General features: G+C 33.4%; 1 protein-coding gene across 1 annotated transcript; it reads left to right on the top strand.

The window, feature by feature from the left end:
* Positions 1–8,799: 8,799 nt before the first annotated feature.
* LOC100772095 (olfactory receptor 1537-like) lies at positions 8,800–9,735 on the top strand. The gene has a single exon (XM_027412276.1). It carries the CDS (start codon positions 8,800–8,802, stop codon positions 9,733–9,735), a length of 936 nt encoding a protein of 311 aa, XP_027268077.1.
* Positions 9,736–10,175: the final 440 nt, after the last annotated feature.

The raw sequence follows: 10,175 nt of genomic DNA, 5'->3' as shown, positions 1-10,175 counted from the left end.
ACAAAAAATAGTTTTCATTAGCAACAGAGAATAACTTCTGAAATTTGTGGGAGGATATAGTATACAAACAGGAATTAATAACAGTAGCTATGGGGTATTATTAGTACATGATTATTTGTAAGAAAAGTCCCAAAGGTAAAAGTATATTCTCACCTTCATACCCATGGAGAAGTGCTACTTTCTTTTTTACCAGACTTCATTCACAGATAGTAACCCATATAACCTGCTGGAAATTATACAGCCCTCTTTGTGGTTCATTATATTTGCAAATATGAACCCAACCCTGCTTAGAGAAGTCTCACATCACTTATATTAAGTTGGGAATACATAAGTTTCTTCAATATGCCTCTGTTGTTTCAATATTTTATAGATGACTTTCTTAATCAATTGGCAAACGATTCAAAAAATACCCTTGCAATTCTGTAAGTTAAGCAATTGGAATAAAGTAAGTTACACAACAGGAATACTGTTTAACACTGATTATTGAAAAGAGCACAGCACTATATTAGTGTACATGTAGACAGAGGACAGGTTCTATCATATTCCCACCCACAAAGTATTTACACTGTCTTAACTATATTGGCAATGGTAAACAGGAAAGGAGGAGTTATGCCATTTTATGGTTACCTGTACATTATTCTTCATACTGCTGTATGAATCCTCAATTTCCTATAATTCTATACTCATATTTCTTCTTTTTATCTTCCTTTTTATTCTTTGTATCTTTCATGTCATGTCATGAATCTTGATCCCAGTCATTTCCTTTCCCTATGTGTCTGCTCTATCCCTTTGCATCCCTTCCTCCAGAAAAAGTTTAAGAGAAAGAAAGAAAAGGAAAGAAAGAAGAAAAGAAATGGGGAAAATCTTGTCATGGAAGCTGTAGTGTGACATATTGAGTCATGCAGTAATTTATCTTTGTCCATTTATCTTTACTTGCAAAAAATGGTATTGTTCATATTTCTTTTTAATCTGGAGTTATGGTATTTTTAAAAACATTTCTGAGTTTCAGACTCCAAATTTATATTCTTTATCTATACCTTCTCTTGTATCATATTAACATGGGAATAAGATAAAATTGGAAATTTTTGTGACTAAAGATCAGTGTAATTCATAAAAGTATGTTTAATTTGCATTGAAAAATAAGGTGCAGACCAGGAGACCACCAACTATGGAATGCTCTTGCTTTCCTTTCCTCAATTAAGATTTTACATTTTAAGGGAAAAATACCATGTTTTACTCTTAATATGCTTGATATGCTTTTATCCAATTATATGATAAGAAAAAGCTTCACAGACATGGCCAGAGATCAGTTTGCTCTTTTGAGATTCCCTCTTTGCAGGTGACTGTAGGTATGAGTCAAGTTGTCAGCTGAAGCCTACTTTATGAATGTATTGCAAAAGGGCTGCATTGTTTATTATATTGCTTTTAGAAAAATATTAAGATCAACAAGAAGCCACAAATTAAATTACATAATCCCCAATTGTAAAATCAGAATATTAAAAGTAATTTAGAAATGTGGCTAGAAAATGAGTACATTTGCTAAAGTGCTTGCTTTACAAGCATCAAGACCCAAGTCTGATTTCATAAATATATTTTAAAACGTAGGGGTAGTGACTGGCAATTACAGCACAGCACTGGTAGGTAAAGGCAGGTAAATTGCTAGGGCAATCTAGTCACCTAGACTAGCATACTTGGCTAATTCCAGGCCAGTGTTAGACCTTGCATCAAAAAAAAAAAAAGTGGACAGTCTAAGGGACAACACCAGAGTTTGTCCTTTGTCCTTCAAATGCTCATGTATATACATACACACACAACTTCCTTAGATGCATACATTTATACAGACAAATAATTCTTCATATATCAATGCATGCCTATAATCCCATCTACTTGGGTAGGTGAAGCATGAGTCCTCAAATATACAAAGTACAGATTTGGATATGATATAACCAAAAGGAAATTGGTTTATTTTTTTAAATATTCTAGAAGTTTTTTTTCAGTAAGATAAGTGGCAGAATGTCTTCTGGCATTTTAAATAAGTTCCCACAATGATAATATAGTGTGGGCTCAGTATAGTGCTGTGTGGAACCAACAACACTTTCTAGTAGCATCTAAGAAATGTTGAATCTCAAATTCTACTCATATTTCATTTGGTAAATACTGCTTTTTAATACAAATGGTATCTCTAAATAAATGTTTTCCAACAATGTAGAATTGTTTTGTAACAGAAAATGTTTAACCAGCTGGGATGTTTCATTTCATTCTCTTTCAAGTGTTTTCTCCCTGAGAGATGAAATCCTTGGAGATTGAAGCAGCATGTAGTTTAGAGTTGGTGTATATAATTCTAAGGTACACCTTCAGGGTAGAACTGCTTAGGTGACTGTAAAAGGTGAGACCTTTGTAACTCTAGAGCTAAAGAAACTCTTGGGGTTGTTAACCTATCATTAAATCATCTTCAAAAATAGCTCTGAGACTGAGGACTAGGCCCTGGTCTCACAGCACCGAGAGCTGCAGAATGCTGAGCACATCAGTGTTAGTTATTTTAAGAGTGGGAAGTAAAACTGGGTGCTGAGACTGTTGGAGAGAAAGAGGGTAAGTTATGAGTCTAGAAGTACCACTATGAAAATACACTACTTATTATATTCATTTATTGAATTATTCACACATTAATTTTTAAAGATTATATCATGCACCAACTACTTTCAGGTACTGAAAGTACAGACATAGTCCGCTACCTGCATTCTGCTGTGGCTCATGGTATAGTAAAATTCTGCTTAGAATTTTCTAATATTCAGTAGGAAGGTCCCATCAGTTATGATGAATTAGATAATGTTGTAGGATCTCTTCAAATTTAAAGGAGATTTAAAATGAGGGAAACTTTTAACAGAAAATTAAGTAGACGAATTGAAATGATCTATCTGCATTCCTGACTGAACAGATTTTATGCCAAGTAATAAGTTTCCAATTTCTTTATTTCAATTTATAATAATGTAGTAAATGACTTAAATGTCATACACTAAATGAAGTTCTTTCCTTTTTGCTTCTCTTAGCATACATTAAAATTCTAAGAAATCACCTTTTGCTTCTCTTAGCATATATTAAAATAACTCCCAAGAAATCACCACATTACTTAAGAAAATATTTTCTGGATGAATTTTGTTCTGTTGGTGTCCCTCTTTAAAAGGGCAATTACCATTGGCTTCACCACACAGAATCCATACATCTATGTGTAACAGAGCTTCCAACTTTAATGGCATTATCAGTAAAGCATAATGGTATGAGTAGAAGTGGCCTGTCGTTTCTGATGGCAACCAACAGGCTAGTCCACAGGAAATCAAAGGACAGAACTCAGCACCTCATACATGCGGAAATTTTCCTGATGCTCCGATTGCAGCTTTTGAACTGGAATGTGTATTGCACATCTTATTTGAATGTTATCACAGTCTATCCAGTGCCTATTTATAAATGATATCTCAGATGTCTATTTCCTCATACATCACCCACAGATGTGTTAAAGTCCCTCTTCTAGTATAAGGGTTTATGTCTTGATGTTTTTATATGGATTACATTAAATCATTTATCTTGGACATGAAAAAAAATGTTTTCCACCCCATTATTTATATATTCCTGGCTAAATCTTAAAATTTGAAAGAATTTTCTTGGTGTGTAGCTACATTTCCCTGATTCTTTTTGTCTTTTCAGTAAATTTGACGACTTGCTGGTCACAAGAACTGCCCCTTACCCTGGGACATGGGTGATATTTGACTCATGTTTAATTTCAAAAAGTTTCCTAGTGTTAGACTCCATTGAATCCTCCTAGTCTGTGAATCCTACAGTGCTGACTGTAATTCTATCAATTAATTCAATGATAAGATTACAGCTTCTCTTCTACATTACAAAATGTATAGTCTCACTAAACTAGCTTTGGTTAGGTAGATACTTTGAAACAACTATGCTCAAATATAATGAGCTTTGCATTTTCAATTCATCGTGATGATTTTGGGGGACCATAAGGAGTTTTGCATGCAAAAGAAATTTTAAGAAAATTTCTTTGAATCTGTAGAAATTTCAATAATAACATAGTAAAAACATTTTATGAAAGATAAAAATATAAAAATAATTAGCATAATATTTATGAACTAATAAAGTTGATGCCTTTCAAAATTTTATAGTTGTTTTCATGTATTGTGCAACATTACTGGGAATGTTGGTATATTTCTACATTTACTTTTCCTCCCAGGTTGTTTTATCAGCAATTTTTATTACATATTTGGAGCCCAATTCTAGCTGCATGGCAGATTTATGTTGTAAGTTTCTTAAAGAAGAGTGGATGTCACTTTACCTTTACTGCACAGTGACCTGAGGTCATTGTCATTTCCGCTGTTTTTCAGAAACATTTAGAGGGAGATGGAGAGTAAAGAGAGAGAGCCAGGCAAAAGCAAAATAATGGATTGGGGAAAAAGATGCCAGAAATTGTCTTTGAAGCTTTGCATTAGACTGATTTTACTTAATTTAATGGCCCCAAATACACAACTATTTTGATTTTTTTATGATTTTTCAGTTTTATTCTTATTTTTAGGCAGTTCAGATCTCTACATGCAACCTGAAATCATTTAAATTCATCAAATTTGTCATGGAGTCAAAATCTCTATATTAAATACATTTAAGAGATGAAGAAATAACTTTGAAGATATTTTAATGGTTGCATGAGCTACTAATCTATTGACAATATAACATAACTTCCAAATACAAAAATGAGAGATGAGGCAATGGCTGGCACTGGCTTAATTGATGTAATGGATTAATTTTGTAGCTGTGTATAGAATATGGAAAATTGATATGATAATAATAATCAATGAGTCTTGAATTAGAATAGAAACAAATTATTTAAAGCTGTGGATATTATTTGAGAAGAGTTAAAAATAAAATTCTGCAGAGATTTTTTTCTCTTGGTATTAAGTCTAAGACTATAAAGAGAAAATGCAATAAGGTTTATTTTTCTCCATATACATGTTTAAATTTTTACATTAGTTATTTTTATTACTATTGAAAATATTTTAATAAACATTTATAAATAACAGCATTGGAAAATAAATTAATCATATTGCATATTCCTGTGTGTTTTACATTTGGTTAAAAAGCTACTACATACATTAATCTCTTAGAAATTAAGGCACTTAGTGAACAGACAAGACTACTCAGAGGGTATATGCACTGGTCACACAATTCTGATGACCTGTATTTAATCTTCAGAATCTACATGGTTGAAAGAGAGAACAGGTGCTCCAAAGTTATTCACATGAGTTCCATGACATACAACTCTGCACACACATATGATTTAAACAAACACAATAGTAATAATAAATACAGTACTTATCATAAATAAATTAAAGTACTTGCCAATAGTGTATGTGAATGTTAAGTACAGAGAGATTCAAGAAGCATTGTACTGAACATTTTATCTCTAGAGTTTCCAGATTACCTTATCTGTTCCTTTTTTAAGACATACACTGTTTTAAACATTATTCTATACTGATTTTTTGTGTCAGTTTTGAAATGATCCAAAGTAGACAAATGTTGCTTAATTATTATATGAGTGTCTTAAAAGCAATTAATTTACATGTGAAATCTACTAATTGGATTATAACAATCTTCTGCATAAGCCTGTGAGGCTTCATTTTTTTTAAAATCATGTTGAGTATTAAAAACATTTCTATGGTGAGTTCTTCTTTGATTAGAATTTTCTTCAAGTTCTCTCAGGACTACTCAGAACATCTAGATTATAAGGATTGTTTGTGTTTTAATAGATTGAATTTAGATATTTCTTGCTAAATTGTTCATAATTTATTTCATTTGTATTGCTTTTTCAATAAGAAATTCAGTTGAATTGTGGTTTAATGTAAGTACTTATAATAATAAAATAGAAATACAGAGTTAATTGTTTGACATACCAAGACTAGCAAATACAAAATTTCTGGTGATGCATTTGTATGAGAAAAAGCAGGCTTCAAACTGTACAGCAGCAAATAGAAAATTCATCATAGCTTATAGAAGGTGTGACTTGGTTACACAGTGGTGGCACATACCTTTAATCACAGCACTCTGAGGCAGAGACAAGCAATCTCTGTGAGTTACTGAATGAGTTCTAGGAGAAACTCCACAGCTACAGAGAAACACTGTCTCGACAAACAAAACAGAAAGAAAAGTTGTGTTTCAAGTTTTAATAATTGAAATATAAAAAAGATAATCAGAATTCTTGGTGTAGTCATTTTGTTCTTTGCCAAATAAGTACTGCAACAGCAGCACAAAAAGGTTATTAGTATATGGAATATCTGTACATTTTAATTAAAAATAAACAACTGAAATATACAAAAGCAATTCTGCAAAAGGCAGTGTATTTTAGGGCAGTATGATCAAGAGGTTTTTGGTCTGATAATACTGTCAGATAAAAATTTTATCTTGTGGAGCAAAAAAAAAATGTTCAATAGTACTATATGTTCATGTCACTGTTGTACTAATGAGAATGTCTCGCAAGTACAGATGTTACTTAGCTCACAGGGTTCACAGCTGGATAAGATTGTTGAATACTTTTCTCCTCCAGTAGTGTCCAAGGTAACTTTCAGCACTATGAAGACTAGCCATTAGGGACAACACTTCCAGGCCAGTATCATCCTGATATCCCTATGCTCTGTGATCACATACAGGGAGCATTCAAGCCTCCTGTTTTTACTTTTTTTCCCCACAGTGGCTAATTTGTTCCATTTAAATATTCTTGTCTCCGTTGGTAGCATGGTCAACCTGTCTGGTGCTGTATTTTTACAGTAAACTGATACATCATCTCACAGCAGCTAAAAGATTGCAAAAAGATCCTCAGACGGACTGAACTTTGTGCTGAACACCATTTCCATGCTGTATCATTTTCCTGGCTTTGGCTTAAATAGACTGTGAATCCTATAAGTCCTATGTGTAGAACTACTCTAATATGTCTAAATGCACTGTTTTCTTGTAGTCAGCCATCTACTCTGGATCTTGATGCTTTCTACCCACTTAATTGTGATCCCGAAACCTTTGGTAGAGGGCTGTAGTTATAAATTTAAATGATGTGCATATTCATTTTAATATAAAGTTTTTGACAACTTCATTAATGTACACACAAACACAAATGCACAAACACATTGATACACACATACATATATATACACTATGCATATATATATGCATGTATTCTGATTACTATCACCCTCAGCCAACTAATGTCCAGTATCTTTTCCACATCTATGACTTTTGCTGTTTTCTCATGCATTTATATTAACAAGACCCTCTGTGTGACCCTAAGTTTACAACTACCCATTGGAGTATTGGGGCACTATTTGTAAGTACACAACTGAAGACAATGTCTGCCACATTCCAGAATCTATGAATAGCCCAAAGATCAGTAGGAGGGTACGTGGCAGATGGCCCTCACTCCATCAGTTCTGTGATCAACTATTTCAGTCTCAGTCTCACACGGGTCTTTGGGACAAACACTGCTGGCTGTAAAATCATGATTGCATTGGCTGGGACATTGCAACAGCAGAGTTTTTCACAGGTCTCCTTATTATTATTTTTTGACTCTCATGTTCTATCTGGACCCTCCCTTGTATGTTTTGTCTTTACTTTATTTGTGTGTGAGTTTCTAAGATATCTTGAAATTGAAATCTTCCAGGGCTGCCAAGAATTTCCTCAGTATTTTCTTCAAGACCTTTTATTTTATCTATCTACTTACACCTGTAGATTAATCCAAGCTTTCTTGAGATTTATGTTACTTATGCAACACAAAAATGTTTACTCTAAAACATTAAAAAATGATCATTTAATGTCTAAACCCTAATTGTGTTAGGAATCTGTGATTTTTTGTTCACAATTCAATAGGATAGATGATGATAATTGTATTTTCCTTCAATTTATGTGTTTCTAAATTGCAATCCTTCTTAGTTCACAGATGATAAATGGGAGAAAAGTGAACTCATCCAAATCGGTTTCTCTAATTTTAATGTCCCAAAATAGTCAATTTTTCATTTTTAAAATGTCAATATGCACTAATAACACAAAAATTATAGGGCAGATTTTCTGAGTCATAAGATGTCATAAATATTTACTTCATTACACAGTACATTACAAAGAATACATTGTACTAGCCAATGGTGTCATTGGTACATTCCTTGAGTTACCATGGGTACTTTGTCTTCATGGCCTCACTATTTAAACACTACTGACGGAATCTGTTCCTCTCAAAAACTAGTTCACAAACCAGAAACCTCTTCCTAGTAGTAAAGCAATGGTTACTTCAGAGGTCATTTAATTTTCACATTTATAAATTTAAGACATTGTGTATCTTAAGTGTTAAAATGGAAATGTGTGAAAATAACAACTTGTAGATACACTGGGGAAATTATATTTTGGGTAATAAATCACTGTTTTTTAAGGAGAGCTTGCTTCCTCAAAAAGCAATTTAGGACAATTTTCCTCAATGATGTCTACTTTCATTCCAAATTTAAAGACATTGCTTTGAACCACAAATTTTTCAAAGCTTGAACTCAGTGATAGCATTTTATATGAAATACCTTTTTAAGGAAATATTTAAAACATAATAAAAATACATTTTATTCATCTAAGATGACCTTGTTAATACTTAGTTATTGGGAAAATGTATTCTAAGGCAGAAATAATTTGTATGGAGAGGATGTGTACATGAAAAAGAGTAATCATATCACTCTGACAATTTTACACTACTTTTATCTCTTAAGGATCTGGAGCGAGGACATGGCAGCAGGAAACCACTGCACAGTGACTGAGTTCTTCTTGGCTGGGCTCTCAGAGAAGCCAGAACTCCAGATGCCCCTCTTCCTTCTCTTCATTGGAATCTATGTGGTCACTGTGGTGGGGAATCTGGGAATGGTCACACTGATTGGGCTCAGTTCCCACCTGCACACCCCCATGTACTATTTCCTCAGCAGTCTGTCCTTCATTGACTTCTGTCAGTCCACAGTTGTTACCCCTAAAATGCTGGTGAGCTTTGTGAAAAAGAAGAATCTCATCTCCTACCCTGGATGCATGACTCAGCTCTATTTCTTCCTCATTTTTGCCATTGCAGAGTGTTACATATTAGCTGCAATGGCATATGACCGCTATGTTGCCATCTGTAACCCCCTGCTTTACAATGTAACTATGTCCTATCAGATTTACATGTCCCTGATTTCAGGTGTGTATATTATTGGTGTGTTCTGTGCATCAGTTCACACAGGATTCATGATAAGGATGCAGTTCTGCAAATTAGATGTGATCAACCACTATTTCTGTGATCTTCTTCCCCTCTTGAAGCTTGCACACTCTAATACATATATCAATGAATTGTTGATTCTATTTTTTGGTACATTGAATATCTTTGTCCCAATCCTTACCATTATTACTTCTTACATTTTCATTATTGCCAGCATCCTCCGCATTCAATCCACTGAGGGCAGGTCTAAAGCCTTCAGTACTTGCAGTTCCCACATCTTAGCTGTTTCTGTCTTCTTTGGATCTTTAGCATTCATGTATCTGCAACCATCATCAGTGAATTCTATGGACCAAGGGAAAGTGTCCTCTGTGTTTTATACCATTGTTGTACCCATGCTAAATCCTATGATCTACAGCCTTAGGAATAAGGATGTCACTGTTGCCTTGAGGAAAATGCTTGAAAGAAAAACATTTATGTAGTCAAAAGTAATGTGAGGATTATTTCTTAGAACTATGATATCCACAAATGCATCATCTGAGTTGATATTTACTCTAATGTACGTGTCAATATTATTACTCATTTGGTAGGGCACTTTGATAATTTTTACTATTGTAAAGTTCAAAATGCAGACATTATCACATATGTTTCACATAATCAACAATGTAAACCAAAAGTAAAGATGTACATGTCTATAATGGGTCACCTGTCATCTTATATATACTCTTTCATATTTTATAACCATTCTATAAAACTTCATGTTTATTTGCAACAAAAATGACACTTTTCTTTTTAATTATTTTAGTAAAATTTGAGAATTTCACATATAAGTGCTGCATTATACCATTCCCCTTATCTCTCTCCAACCACTCCCATGTTTCCTCTTCTCTTTCTCAAATTAATCTTCTCTTTTTCTTTAATT

The sequence above is a fragment of the Cricetulus griseus genome, chromosome 4 (assembly GCF_003668045.3).
Source record: "Cricetulus griseus strain 17A/GY chromosome 4, alternate assembly CriGri-PICRH-1.0, whole genome shotgun sequence".
NCBI classification, from domain to species: domain Eukaryota; kingdom Metazoa; phylum Chordata; class Mammalia; order Rodentia; family Cricetidae; genus Cricetulus; species Cricetulus griseus.
The sequence above is the reverse complement of the archived record's forward strand: the minus strand, read 5'-3'. Positions and strand labels throughout refer to the sequence as shown.

What these genes read in the sequence shown, in the direction of transcription:
- LOC100772095 (XM_027412276.1), top strand. Translation starts at nt 8,800, where the DNA reads ATGGCAGCAGGAAACCACTGCACAGTGACTGAGTTCTTCTTGGCTGGG.